Source organism: Malaclemys terrapin, chromosome 2 (genome assembly GCF_027887155.1).
Source record: "Malaclemys terrapin pileata isolate rMalTer1 chromosome 2, rMalTer1.hap1, whole genome shotgun sequence".
Lineage (NCBI taxonomy): Eukaryota > Metazoa > Chordata > Testudines > Emydidae > Malaclemys > Malaclemys terrapin.
This window is the reverse complement of record NC_071506.1, coordinates 229107811-229123013: the sequence shown is the minus strand read 5'-3', so window position 1 is coordinate 229123013 and position 15203 is coordinate 229107811. Positions and strand designations below refer to the sequence as shown.

The 15203-nt window shown below is 43.1% G+C and overlaps 1 protein-coding gene across 2 annotated transcripts in view; it reads left to right on the top strand.

Annotated features, from left to right (window-relative positions):
* The window catches only part of ABCB5 (ATP binding cassette subfamily B member 5), a 70419-nt gene extending 55475 nt beyond the window's left edge, over positions 1-14944 (top strand). For both annotated transcript variants that reach the window (XM_054020217.1, XM_054020216.1), the window contains 5 exons: positions 6664-6820; positions 8169-8366; positions 9888-10094; positions 10563-10709; positions 14269-14944. In XM_054020217.1, the coding sequence (XP_053876192.1) occupies positions 6664-6820; positions 8169-8366; positions 9888-10094; positions 10563-10709; positions 14269-14466 (907 nt within the window). In that variant the 3' untranslated portion in view covers positions 14467-14944. The remainder of the gene's footprint in view (positions 1-6663; positions 6821-8168; positions 8367-9887; positions 10095-10562; positions 10710-14268) is intronic.
* Positions 14945-15203: the final 259 nt, after the last annotated feature.

Here is a 15203-nt window from a genome sequence, read left to right as displayed (position 1 = left end):
TTAATGAAGATGGTTAAGTATTGAGCATGGCTGTTCATGACAGAGATGTGGTGGTAGAGAAATATGGCCACTCAAGAGACAGAGAAGGGAGTTCTGTTGATGGCCAGAGTACAGCACACAGGTACCTGGAAAGAGAGGGTTCCTCTCACTAGTGAGCCAAAGATCTACTACTGAACCATTAAAATTAATGAACATAGGGGTTGGGTCTCTTCTTGCTGACACTGGTGTAAATCAGGAATACCGCTGTTGCAGTTGGTAGTGTGTTGAAATCAGAATCTGGCCCAACATCTCTTGTGCTGCTTTTTTTTACATCTGAAAATGATGCCGCCTGGTTAAGGCACATGCCGGTGCTAGCTAGCCTGGTTATTCGCATAACTTGCAAGAAGGAACTGAGAGAGAAAAAGCTTGCTTCTTTTGTCACCTTCCTCACATCCACCACCCCAAAATGGTGATGAGGCATAGGGCATGCACTCATAACCCTAGACCAAAGACGTCCAAATGTTCCCTAGCTGAAGGCCTCATTATAAATTTGCCAAAAACATAGGGGCTTTCAGACACACAATGGAGTATCTGTATCTATCAACCTCTTCTCCCCATCCCCGCAATGTGAACTTTTTAAATATAAATTTAAAATTTCTTGGCAGACACAAGGCCTGATGTGGATGCTGGGAAACTACAGTGTCTCCAATACTTATAAGTATAAACCACCATATAAACCACAGCATCTGTGTGGCAATTGCTGATATTTTCTTTAGTAATGGAATTATCCGAATTGGTATCACTCACCTCAAAGCAGAATTCTAGACATTTTATGATCCCATTTGAATCTGCTTGGGTTTTGCCCCAACATTTTATTATATATCCAAATGTATCTCCCCCTTGAATCTAATTTAAAAACTTTCCTTTACAAATATTATGATTTATTTTGATTAAATGAAGCCAGGTCACATTTTTAGGCTGCAAAGGTGTTCTGTAATCTGTTGGTACATCAACAAATCTTAATAAACACTCCAATAACACATTAGTAAGTGGATTGCTCAGATAATTAAAAGTAATCATATCTTCACAGTAACTGCAGGAGTCATTAGTGACACTGACCCAGTATTTCCAGAAGATAGCTGTCTACCATGATAGTATTGAGAGTTGCATTTCAAATCAGTCCCATCACCAGGAGGCTCAGCAAGTGATAGAGAAATCTGTGAAAATCTTGTCCTCAAATTTGTCAGAGAAAAGAGAAACTGTTTGCCACAATGTTGTGCTGACAGAGAAACACCTGATTATGATCAGGGCTGGCTCTAGGTTTTTTGCAGCCCCAAGCAAAAAAAATTTGGCTGCCCCTCCCCACCCCCCGCCCTGGGCTCTCAGCGCCCCACCACCGCCAGTGCCTTCCCTCACCCGCACCCCCTGCCGCCCCAGCCCTGGGCTCTCTCTTCCTCCCCCCCCCCCCCCCCACACCCGCACTCCCTGCTGCACCAGCCCTGGGCTCCCCCCACCAGTGCTGACTCCGCCCGCTCCCCCCTTGCCTCCAGCTGGTCCGGCGCTGGCAGGGTCGGGGTAAGCAGCGGGGCTCCCGGGCCGTGCCTCAGCCCCGGGTCCCTCCAGCCAGGGCTCCCGCCTCCAGGACCGGCCGGGACCCGGGAGGGCAGAGCCGGGGGACCGCCCCGGCAGGGGACTGAGAAGCTGGGGCAGGGTAGCCTCAGAGGGAACAGAGCCCCAGAGAGTGGGACGTGGGCCCCACATGGCAGCGCCCTGCCTCTATGGCCCCACTGCTGCTTATGGCCGCCCTGCCGCTGTCCCTGGGCGGCTCGGGCCGCTTCGCTCAGCCTCAGCTGCGGCACTGGGGGCGGCTGCCCTTCAGCACCTACAGGCAGCTCCGTGTGCCCCGCGGGGTGGCCCCCCGCCCGAGTGTCCCCCACTCGGAGCCTGCCCGGCCCAGCCACAAGGTGCAGCGCTGCTCCCCCGCGGTGCGAACCGCAGCGGCCCTAGAGCACCCCCCCGTGCACGACGTGCTGCTGCTGCCAGGGCCGGCTCTAGGCTTTTGCACAAAAAAAAAAAAAAAAAAAAAAGATGGCTGGAATGCCGCCCCGAAAATGTGCCGCCCCAAGCACATGCTTGCTTTGCTGGTGCCTAGAGCCGGCCCTGATTATGATGAAAAGGAGAATTGTGATAAGGAAGAAGCATCATGACATTTTAAAATCCCATTAACGGTAGAGATGTCTTTTATCCCTGTGAGACCTTTGCACAGTTGAGAAATGCTGAAGGGTCCAAGAGGGGGAATATTCTGTAAAGGCTTTCAATAATCTTTTGACAATGCCCCTCACAAGAGGCGGTTAAAAAAATGAAGTAGCCTGAAGGCCAGAGGTAAAGTTGTGTCCTGGATTAGAAACTGGTTCAGAGACAGAATACTAAGAGTAAGAATAAATGATCAGTTTTTAACCTGCAAAGAATTTTACCAGTGGGGTGCCATGAGGTTTAATACTAGGACTGGTGTTAATAAGTAATATGGTGAAGGAGTGAGCAGATGACACACACTGGAAAAGAATGTGAGGAACTCCAGAGGGACTGAACTTCAGAGAGCAGGTTCACTTTAGAGAACATTATCCTTTATGGGTTGGTTTTTCACCTTCCTCTTAAGCCTTTGCTTCTGGCCACTGTTGGAGACAGGACAGTAGAGTAGATGAGCATGAGCATGGACATGGACATGTCAGCTGGCATGTCATGGAGCTCATATTTCAAAAATATATGGCATTAATTGAAGTTAAAGCAAAATACAGCCCCTTTTATTAACTGCCAGTTCCAAGCACTAGCCATGTGTTGTCCTATTGGGTTTCAGTAGGCATAATAGCATATAGAAAACTGAAGGCTCTCTGGATGGTACATCCTGCCACAGTTGCAGGAGAGGGGCAGGTTGGTTTTATGCTGAAAATGATCGTCGTTCTGACACCCACTGTGCTTTAGAAAAGTGGCTATTTTCCTGGCAATGCCTGCTGTGTTTTGCAGTAGACAATGAGAAACCAGAGTCATAACAGCAGGAACAAGCCAACAATAAAGTATGCTAATGGGTGATATTCTGTCAGCAAGGGCTTTCACAATATTGGATCCGATTACCTCAGGAAGCTGGGAAGTGTAGGTTTTTTGGCAGCTAAAATTTGCCCAGTGAAGTGTGCCAACACTACACAGCACCTATTCCTCGTGGTCAGGGCCGGCTCCAGGCACCAGCTTACCAAGCAGGTACTTGGAACGGCCACTTCGGAGAGGGGCGGCATGTCCAGCTGTTCGGCGGCAATTCAGCGAACGGTCCCTCACTCCTGCTCGGAGCGAAGGACCTCCCACCGAATTGCTGCCACAGATCGTGATCGCAGCTTTTTTTTTTTTTTGGCTGCTTGGGGTGACCAAAACCCTGGAGCCAGCCCTGCTCCTGGTCAAGAAGGGTTGACAGCTAGCATATCCCAAAAATAGGGTGGTGTTTGCTGGAGAGGTGGTGAAATCAAAGCAATATGCTGATTCAGAACATCGCTTTGATAGACTTGGTATGACAGGGCACCTACAAAGCCAGGCTGCACTTTTAAAACTGCCTTACCTGACTCCCATGGGAGCACAGCGGGCATGATGCACTCCTGATTTCATCATTTTGTGTAGACACATTTCATTGCCAGCTTCCAACAGGATGGTTGATGATGAAGCAAATCTAGCAATTCCTCTAGAAGAAGAGCTTATAGTTTTGTTATTTTTATAGAAGAATTATTTCACTGATTTTTATTCTTATTTTACAAAACATTCAGGGACGATTCATTTTTTGTAGCATTGCCCTCTACTTGAAGTCAGTGGAATATTTTCACTGCAATATGTGTTTTGTCAAAAGGCGTTTATCGCTACAAAACTTTCATCTGGAAGGCTTATGGGGCTCAGAGAGAAGGGTGGAGAAAGAATAGCGAGTTGGTTAGGCCATTCACCTAAGCTGTGAGAGCTCAAGCTGCAAGTCTCCACTCTGTCTGATTTTAAAGTGATCTGGGATGAAGAGCTCTGCTCCGAATCAGGCAGAGCAGGAACTTAAATGTGGGTCTCACACGGCTGTGACCTAGACCCCCAGCTATAGAGTGACATATCCCTCCTTTCAGGAAAAGGTTTTATTTTTATTCTAATGCAGAACGAAAGAATTGGAAACTTCAAAAAGTTGCTGTGAAACGGAATTGTTGTCCTCCAGTCAGCCACAGAAGCTAGTCCCTCAGGGACTGTACATGGCTCATCCAGCAGGTCCTCTTCCATACTATTATTTACCAATTTGACACTTGAAGTAGCACGTACATGAAAGACTGTGTGGAGCACATGTATGCTGACAGGAGCCAGACTGTGAAGATAAGCTCTTTAGAAAGAGAGAAAGTATTGGTACCCAGTCAGAAACCATGCAAATATTGGGAGACTGCCCTGTTCCCCATTGTCTTTCTTTGTATTGTATGCGCACCCTCTTGCCTAACTGTAATCTGACCTAAACTGAGTGTGATAATCCTCATGAAGGAATACTGTGTTTGCCTGCTTTATATAAGATGTATTGTGCAGTTCTCTTCTTTAACTTATAAGAAAATAAGAGCCCCACGTCACGGAAATGATGGCTGAACAAGGTCTTTGAAATTATAGGTCAGGAACAATAAAGGCCTTGTTAGGATTACACATAATCTTTGCTATTAAATTAAGATTCTGTTTGTGGAAGATAATGGCTCAGGTTTGAGTGAACACAAGAGAAATACAAGATGAATGGTCCACATGTTTTAAAATGCCCCATTTTTGTTGTTGTTGAAACTAACTATTGATGGGCCTTACGTTTCCAGAGTGCTTTAGGCCCGACATTTTCAAAAATGTTTTTGGTGCCCAACGTGAGATACATTAATAGGGCCTGACTTTTAGAAGGCATATGTTCATCTTAGATACTTAGCTTCTAGCTGATAATTAATATTATAAAATGAAGATTGTGATCTAGAACCCAATTTACAAGATCAAAAGATCAAGCTCTTCATGTATCTGCTTAAAACATGTTTTTTAGTCTCTTTAGTCTTTCACTCAGAGTAGATTTATTATTAACTGATTATAACCTCTGCTCTTTATAACGTAAAACATGAGGTATGGATAACTAGCCTTAAAATCAGTGCTTAAACCTGATCATATATAATATATGCAAAAATTCTTGAAGCACATGTCTACTATATGCTGTATACAGATTATAGTGTCTTCTTGCAAATGCCTGTGACAAAATCAGTTTAAGCATCAGTGCTGTTCATGTGGATACATTAAACATTATTTTTGCTGATACGGGGCTTTAATTTTTATTTATTATGTATTTATTTTAGAAGGGAATGTAAAAGGTTAATGTATTTCTGAAATGTTATGCAGTTATTTATTTGATAGCACCTAAAATTGTACTAGATACTTCACAGGTAAACGACACGTGATTCCTGTCCTGATTAACTTAACAATCTAACTATCCGAGGACACAAGTGAGAGCTGTAAACAGTGGAGGCAGAGGAATAAGGAAGGCAGGCAAGAAATTTGCAACAATAAAATCACAGGAGTATTCAGTTTAGTTGTGCTCTCAACCTGATAATTTAATAATATGGGCCAGATTCTTGGGTCTGGCCCATACAAGTATCTCAATCCCATCTCTAGCTGAGAAAAAGGGAAAAGATTCCCATCCAGCCATTGGACATAGTCTAAATTTTAATATTGACCCAATCCTGCTCTATAATCCCATACATATTATTATTTAATTCCACTAAATTACAAACCAAACTATCCCTTTATACATAATTTTCCCTGCACCCTCCAGGATCCAGTACTCACTTCTCCCTCATAGAGCAAATCCTAGCTGTGTTAGTCTCACAATGTTTTGCTGTATTTTTTTACAAATTTAAGCAGTTATGATACAATGTCATAGAGAAAGTGCAGCCATTCCTGTACAATTTTATTAATTAATTGATTTTTCCATTAAGAATCTATCAACTCCCAGTTTTTACCAGAATTCCCAGCTCCTAAAGAGCCTGATCCCCTGTAGCTATCCGGGCTTGCAGAACCTCCTATTTCAATTTCTCTTCCCTCAAAGACCTGGGTCTTAGTCTCTCCAGTCATGCATTACATGCATGCATGACAAAAGGACAATCAGTTAGAGAACTCGTAAGCCTCTAGAGTTCTGGTTTTGCCACTGCTGCTCTCCAGCAGGATGAGAAGCACTTGAGGTGAAGAGTTCCTGAGCCCTAGCAAGGTCCTTCCCTCTTGCTCTTCCTGCCTTGAGTCCCGGTGGTGCCACTGACATTGTTGCTCCCTAGTGAGAGATCTGGGGGGAACTAAAGGACCTCCATGGATTATCCCTGTCCATCCTGAATCCCTACAGAGCTACTGCAGCTGCTGTTTTATGCAGAGGTGCAGGGGATATGATGGGCTCCTGGGTCACAAGGCAAAGTCCAATGTCATTCCTGTACTTGAAAATACAACCTGCAGTGGTTGTTTGCTTATGCTGGTTGTTAGAGGGGAAAGAGGTGTCTTGCACTGATTTCCTTTACTATTTAAATGTCTGCTACATGTCATGACCTTTGAGACACTAGCGCTTCTGTTGCTTTTGCCTCGCAGAATGAAGCTGGCATCTAACCAGCCGTTACTGTGTTTTCCTTCCTATAGAGTTTTTTCTGCAATTACATACGGTGCTATGGCACTTGGTGAGACGTTAACCTTTGCACCTGAATATGCCAAAGCCAAATCAGGGGCCGCACACTTGTTTGCTCTGTTTGAAAGGACACCAGCCATTGATAGCTACAGCCGAGAAGGAGAAAAACCAGTGAGTGCAACTTCAGTTTTAAATGTACTCCACATGTCCTTGTTGCTAGCAATTATCTCACCTCATTGAAACTTCTGTTTAGAATAAAGAAAAAGAGAGGCTGGAAGGGTGGGTATTTTGGGCTATCGTGGAGTGACAAGCCTTTTATCCATTCATCTCAGTGCTATTGTTGTTTATATTACAGCTGTGCTCAAAATGTACTAACACCTAATAATAAGTGGCCTGTTAGTGACTGATTATATCCCTGCTAAGTTGTACACTGTAGCAAATATATGAAATCTTGTTCTCCTAATACTGTCACCCTTGTTTTCTTCTTCATCATCCTCTGTTGTGGTCTACACCCACCTGTCCTGTCCTGTCCCGTATTTAGGCTCTGATTCTGCAACGTGTTCTACACAGGGAGACCCTTACACTGCACCCACCCACAATGGGGAGTGGGCCGCCTGTGCCGAGCAAGTTGCAGTAGCAGGGCCTTATGCTGTAAATTTTTTGGGACAGGGACTGGCTTTTATCTTATGTTTGTACAATGTCCAGTATAACAGGCCCCCCATCCTAACGGTGGCATCTGGTTGCTACTGTGATACTAAAGATGAAATCCTTGACACACACAAAGATCACAATCTAAAAAGACAATAATCAGAACAAGGATGACCTAGTCAAGGTGGGTTGTTCATCAGACACTGAGCCCCTTCCTCATTCTTTGGTTCTGGTGGTGCCCATAGAGCAGGTGACATTAGATTAAATAATTTTGGTGTTTGAAGATGGATGGGTATCACTATGCTTTGGTACAACTTCAGTGGGAACACCCTCTGCAGACAGTGACAGAATCGGACCGTGAATGAGCCATATGTTTTAAATCACAAGTCTTACAGAACCCTTTGGGGGTGGGCATGTGTCTGTGTTGTGTTAAGCAATTTAAAACCAGCTAAATCCTGAAAGAACATAGCACATTACCATATACGGAGACAGAATCAGCTGCTACCATTGTCTTCCATGCTAAGACTGAGAAACTTCTTTTCCTGGAAATGTAAGCATGGTGTCCAAGACCTAAAATTAAAGATTGATTATAGTAGAATAAAATTTGAAGAACAGTTAATAAGTGTTATTCGGAACAGTTAGTCACCATCACACCCACACCAACATTGTCAGGACAGTTTAGAAATCTTTTGGTGAAAATAATAGAACAGGGCATCTGAGTACAACCAGGACATTTCTGGAATATGTCTGTAATAAATATTTAACTTGACTTATGTGTTTTTAAGGCAAATGTTTAAAGTTTGATTTAGTTTAAACTGATTAAGTTTTAGAACACGTGTGACATGAAAGCATTGCCCATCTCTTCTCACAGGCTACATTCAGAGGAGGGTTAGAGTTCCGTGAAGTGTCTTTCACTTATTCATCTCGCCCAGATGTTCCCATCCTGCAAGGCTTGTCGCTTCAGATTGAAAGAGGACAGACCGTGGCATTTGTTGGCAGCAGTGGATGTGGGAAAAGCACTTCAGTTCAGCTTTTACAAAGGTTCTATGACCCTCTTACAGGGCAAGTGGTAAGATTAAATTTTGATAATATCTGCACTGGTGATTTTATTGTCATTTTTCTAACCACATGTTCCTACTTAAGCTTTACTGCTATTTTAAAAACCCCAGTGACCAAGCTGCAGTGAACTGAGGCCAGCTGGGATGCCTGATCTTGTATTGATTCAATGACTACTGAGCACAGCATGTCATGCAGGTTTTGTGGTCATTAGGTCAAATTCTGCCATATTGTACCGATTATAGCTGGAGTGAGTAAGCAGATTAGAAATTTTGGTTTATTGCTTCTTCCGCTGGGCTTTTTCACTGTCAGTATCCCACATAACATCTCTTTTCCAGAACTAGGACCACAAACATCAACTGTAAATTTAAAAAAAAATAACATCTCACAGTTTTTAGTCATTGGAAAAACTGTTGTCTTATCACTGACCTAAAGAAAATGTTACTTTTGGAAACTGTAAATTTAATCTCATGGAGAATGACTGACTATTGACCAAGAAGAGTCCTCTTTGAGTTGCTAATGAACTGGCATCAGAAAACAATGTTTCTTGTAGTGCTACTCCACTTAAGAGATGGGCAGTACAAATCAGCTGATCCAGGCCTGATACACCTGCAAGATCCCCAAACTTTGTGACTCCACCCTTTTGGAAATACACAGGTGGAAAACACATGGCTCTCAAATTCATTATACAACCCCCGTCCACTTGCATTTTGTTGGAGTAATCAATCTTTGCAGTCAATTTGTGCTATGTTTATCCTTAAAACTTGTCTACACCAGAAATCTGCAGCAGTTTAACATAAATTAGTTTTTTAATCAATATATTTAAGCTGATGCAACCCCCTGCATTGACTCTTATTTCATTTTAAGATTGGCTTATTGTGATTTAACTTTAACCTGTTCCCAGTGGACTTAAGCTAACTCCCACGGTCTCCCCTCTAACCCAGCCACGTGGTGCATCATGAGAGATACAATATAGCCAGGGAGCTGGCCCAAAGGGGACATGAGGCACAAAGCTACAACTCCCATTAGGCACCGCGGCACATTAGGACGATGCAGGTTAATGTCAAACTAAGTCAAAACAAAACATTGTTACACTTTCAAATAAAAAATTTTCAGAACTTTTCATTTAATGAAAAAAAATGATATTTTGACTTTTCATCCTGATTTTGGGATGAAAACAAATGTCAAAATATTGGAATTTCCCACGAGATGGAAATTTCAGGTTTTGCTCAGCTCTCATCAGAACCAACGCTGTAAAAACTAATGATATAATCAGCACACTTATTAAAATCAAGATATAGGAGCTCGGTACTGAACGAGTCAGCTGACATCAGGAGGTTGCTGGTGCTGTGAAGTCTTCTCACCTGTTGCTCTGTCTGGAGGGGTTTCCAGAGGGGTTCGATATTCATTGCTAATAACTCTTGATAGTTCCTTGAGAATTATCATTGCAAGAACTATCAGAATTTTAATGTTTGTGAATAAAGTCTGATTGAAATATCAGATACCAAATTTTGACATTTGTTGTTGTTGGCAGCTGTTTGATGGCATCAATGCAAAACATTTGAATATCCAGTGGCTCCGCTCGCAAATAGGAATAGTCTCCCAAGAGCCAGTGCTTTTTGACTGCAGCATAGCTGAGAATATTGCCTACGGGGATAACAGTCGGAATGTACCATTGGATGAGATACAAGAAGTAGCGAAAGCAGCAAATATTCATTCTTTTATAGAAGAACTTCCTGAGGTAATCAAGTGACTCAAGTCTTAGAATATATCAAATATCAAGGTACTGGAAGGTCTGATGATTTTGATATTACAGCACTATTATCCTTATGTAGTTTTCAACATTATTGAAATAGGAATGTTTGATTTAATGTTGAAATACTACTTTGTTTTTTTAAGTGAGATGTACTTTTCCATGGGATTGTCCCCATCACCAGTAGGTCAATAGCTGAGGCACAGTAAGTGCACAAGATCAGTAGCAAGGGAGGGTATGTCTCTGCATTGCTCCCAACCTCACACTATGGTCTGAGCCACAATGGGAAATCCAGTAATACTCCAGAATAGATTTTCTACTCTTTCTTACACAAAATTTAGAGGAGGGGCGGTGGGTGAAAGGAAACCTGTAGATTTATTTTTAATTCCACCTACAGTTGCAATGTAATGTAAACAATTAACCTCTTGCTTCATCAACTGCATGTGTTTATAACAGAAATACAACACGCGGGTTGGAGATAAAGGAACACAGCTCTCGGGTGGCCAGAAACAACGAATAGCTATTGCAAGGGCCCTTCTTCGGCAACCAAAAATTTTGTTGTTAGATGAGGCCACTTCTGCTCTTGATAATGAGAGTGAAAAGGTAACTTTCCTATGTTTAATAATAGTGTACAAGAGTGTGTATCCATGGACTGGAGGCAATAGTATGGAAACCAACAATAGTACTAAGGAAAGGACAAACATCCCACTTATTTTCATGTAGCGTTTAGTTTGAAGCTTGGAGTGGGGTGGGTCATGCAGTATCAGACTCGGCCAGCTTTCTGATGGCTAAGTAGGGATCACAGCATCCATCATCCCCTCTGGGGTATTTTCCTTTTCTTTTCATAACACAGTGTTAGTTGCTGTGGTGCTGAACTGCACGTGAACGGGATGCAAGCACTAGAAGCAAGTTCTGTGTGCGTTTTAGTTTGGAAATAATCTCCTAGTGTGGTGGGGGGTTAGAACATAAGAACGGCCATACTGGATCAGACCAAAGGTCCATCTAGCCCTGTCTGTCTTCCGACAGTGGCCAATGCCAAGTGCCCTAGGGGGAGTGAACCTAACAGGTAATGATCAAGTGAGCTTTCTCCTGCCATCCATCTCCACTCTCTCACAAACAGGTTCATTTGTCTTCTGGTTTTTGAACACTTGAGTTTAGCTACTCTACATTTTTTTCCCCACTATCAGACTCTGCTTTATTTCTATTTTGTGCTCCCACCTTTGGCTAACTTCTAACCTGGCTGCTGCAGTCATGCAGTGCTCTCCAGCTTGCTAATTCAGATCATTTCACATTCATCTCCGCTCTTCCCCCAACTCCCCCCGACACCCCTCTCTAGTATCTTCCTTGAAGGAAGAGAATTGCAGCTGTGTTTGTACAGGCAGTGCAGTGCCAAAGATTATTTTATGAACTAATGAGATTACTTGCTCAGGAATGTTTTAAGACTACTGTAGACCTTGCTGAAGCCTGCTCACTACCACTTAATACAGCATTGCACTGCTTAAGGTCACAGTAGCATGTCATGCTCTTCTGTAATTTAGCTGGACATGCCTGCTGATATCACATATATTTAATAAGTGTTATAGAAGAATAACTGTACAAATAAGACTGTACATTCTGAATCGGTAACCTGTTGAACTTGCATTATTTCACTTATTTGAACTGAGATGGGTACAATAGTTCTCAAAATGAACTTAAAAGTAGTGATTGATCAGACAACTGGCTTTGAGGATATGGGGAAATGGATATGGACGTGATATATCTTGGCTTTAGCAAAGCTTTTGGTACGGTCTCCCACAGTATTCTTGCCAGCAAGTTAAAAAAGTATGGATTGGATGAATGGACTATGAGGTGCATAGAAAGCTGGCTAGATTGTCAGGCTCAACAGGTAGTGATCAACGGCTCGATTTCTAGTTGGCAGCCGGTATCAAGCGAAGTGCCCCAAGGGTCGGTCATGGGGCCGGTTTTGTTCAATATCTTTATTAATGATCTGGATAATGGGATTAATTGCACCCTCAGCAAGTCCACAGATGACACTAAGCTGGGGGGGAGAGATAGATACGCTAGAGGGTAGGGATAGGGTCCAGAGTGATCTAGACAAATTGGAGGATTGGGCCAAAAGAAATCTGATGTGGTTCAACAAAGACAAGTGCAGTTAGGACAGAAGAATCCCATGCACTGCTACAGGCTGGGGACCAACTGGCTAAGCAGCAGTTCTGCAGAAAAGGCCCTGGGGATTACAGTGGACGATAAGCTGGATATGAGTCAGCAGTGTGCCCTTCTTGCCAAGAAGGCAACGGCATATTGGGCTGTATTAGTAGGAGCATTGCCAGCAGATCGAGGGAAGTGATTATTCCCCTCTATTTGGCACTGGTGAGGCCACACCTGGAGTATTGCATCCAGTTTTGGTCCCCCGCACTACAGAAGGGATGTGGACAAATTGGAAAGAGTCCAGCGGAGGGCAACAAAAATGATTAGGGGGCTGGAGCACATGACTTACAAGGAGAGGCTGAGGGAACTGGGGTTATTTAGTCTGGAGAAGAGAAGAGCGAGGGAGGATTTGATAGCAGCCTTCAACTACCTGAAGGGGGAGTTCCAAAGGGGATGGAGCTTGGCTGTTCTCAGTGGTGGCAGATGACAGAACAAGAAGCAGTGGTCTCAAGTTGCAGCGGGGGACGTCTGGGTTGGATATTAGGAAACACTATTTCACTAGGAGGGTAGTGAAGCACTGGAATGGGTTACCTAGGGAGGTGGTGGAATCTCCATCCGTACAGGTTTTTATGGCCCGGCTTGACAAAGCCTTGGCTGGGATGATTTAGTTGGTGTTAGTCCTGCTTTGAGCAGGGGATTGGACTAGGTGGCCTCCTGAGGTCTCTTCCAACCCTAATATTCTATGATTCTATGATTACAGTGGTGTGAGATAAAAACATTGGAAATCCAACAGAATCATGTGAGATTCTCCAGAACGTGGATTCTCCCTAGACCTTGGCACAGCCACAGCAGCTCACTATGAAAAGGCCAGATGTTCATAACCTGACTCTCACTGAGTAGCACCTTACTCCACAAGTAGCCTCATTGAAATCAGTGGTGACAGTGTATGGCCCTAAGTGCCTTAATGGCCAAATAGGAAAGAAAATTGTTAAAATCTTCTTCCAATTTTGGACAGACACCACTCTCCCTATCTGATTTTGGAGGAAGAGCCACATGCGTTTTGCCAAGGCCCTGTCTATACCACAGATTTAACCATGTTAGAACACCATTGAGAATCTGTGCTTACTTGTCTGGATGGTGGCAAGGTGGAGGAGAAATATATGTATTCTTAGGTTAGGGAGCTATGTTTTATCCTGTGCATTTAACAAGGTTAAAGTGTGGTCCCTAATATGTTTTGTTTTTTTCTGCCCTCAAAAGCAAGACAAAAATACGTTATACTACAGTTGCACTACAAAACTGCTTGACGACTATGACTATCTCCACACGATAAAGCTTCTGCCAGCATAGCCCCCTCATCTAGGCACAGTGTACACTGACAGAAGGAGTTTTTCTGCTGGTGAAGGAACACCCCCTCCCAAAGTTAGCTATGCTGACAGAAGCCCTCTTCTGGCTGCCTAGCTGTGTCTACACTTGAAGTTTTGTCAGCAGAGCTATGGCTGTAGCGGGTGTTGGTTTTTTTTCACACCCTTAACTGACATAGCTATGCTGATATAGGTTTTACACCAAGTCTATGTTTTAAACGTGGCTTTGTATGTGCAAGTATGGCCTAAACTTTTGTGCCATGGATGGAAGACTGTGTATATACTTAACCTCTTCCCAAGAGAAATATATATTTTAGATTACTGAAATGTCCAGGCTTGTCTTTCCTCATGTAGACCAGCCTTTAGGGCTGTGTGCACAGTAGGCAAATTCAAAGCTGGAATTCCCTACTGTGGCCATAACTGTTGAAGTGTAACACAAAGACACTGTAGCCTTCTTACCACTCTTTCATCCTATTCAGATCAGACTTGGCTAAAAATTGATTAAAAATGCCTGTGACCTGTGTACACTACATCTTCCACTGGTGGGAGTGTGCTGTTGGTCAATTACAGATCCAAATTTTGCCAGTGTAGGGGCAACAGTTCTGAGAAGGTGTTAAAACCAAGTCCATAATGTCTTCTGTATTTTTCCCTAGGTGGTGCAACAGGCCCTTGACCAGGCACGGAAAGGAAGGACCTGTATTGTGATTGCTCACAGGCTGTCCACAGTACAGAACGCAGATGTCATTGTTGTTATTAACAATGGAAAAATAATAGAACAAGGAACTCATCAGCAACTAATGGCAAAGCGTGAAGCCTATTTTAATTTAGTAAATGCACAAACACAGCTCTAAAACAAGGATAGCCCCTGAGGCCTTCTTTAGAAATGAGCTGTCAGGAAAAAGTAGTTAGCATCCAGAGGATGTGATCTGACCTTATGCGCTTACCAGCAACTCTTCTTTGGACACACAGATGCTCCGCAGGACCTGGAGTAGTTTAACTTGCTCAGCATTCTTGCCTTTGGAGTAGAAGGATGCCCTTTTTGGGAAATCCATGTTGGAGAGGTTTTAACCATAGGCTGGGGTTTAATACTGAGTCAGTGGGGTCATGGGAAAACCTCTCTTTCTCATGTTATCTGCAGAGCATGTTTCAGTATTTCCCTCAGGTGGGGTTACTCTATTCCCTCTACCTGCTCCATAAAATATGCAACTGGACAGGAACTCTTTGCTTTAGCAGATATAGAGAGATGTAGATATAAAAATCTTAATTATATATCATTTGAAATCAATGTTAGAGTTCTTCTTGGTTTTTTTAATAAAATCATTACATGTTTGCTACTGTTGAAACTAGCGATGGGCCTGACCAAACAAACTAAAATTCGTTAAAAGTTTGGATCCATATTCAGGCTTCATTACATAGTGCATCTTGAGTTTAAATTAGTTACTAATCCACTAACCCATAAATCCCAAATGTAAACTGTTACAGAATCCCTGCTAGGGATTTTAATAGGCTGTATTATTTCCAGAACTACCATTGAGTTTATGGGAATTTAAGTTTTCCTTCTGCTTCTTTTCTGCATTAGAAATATTGT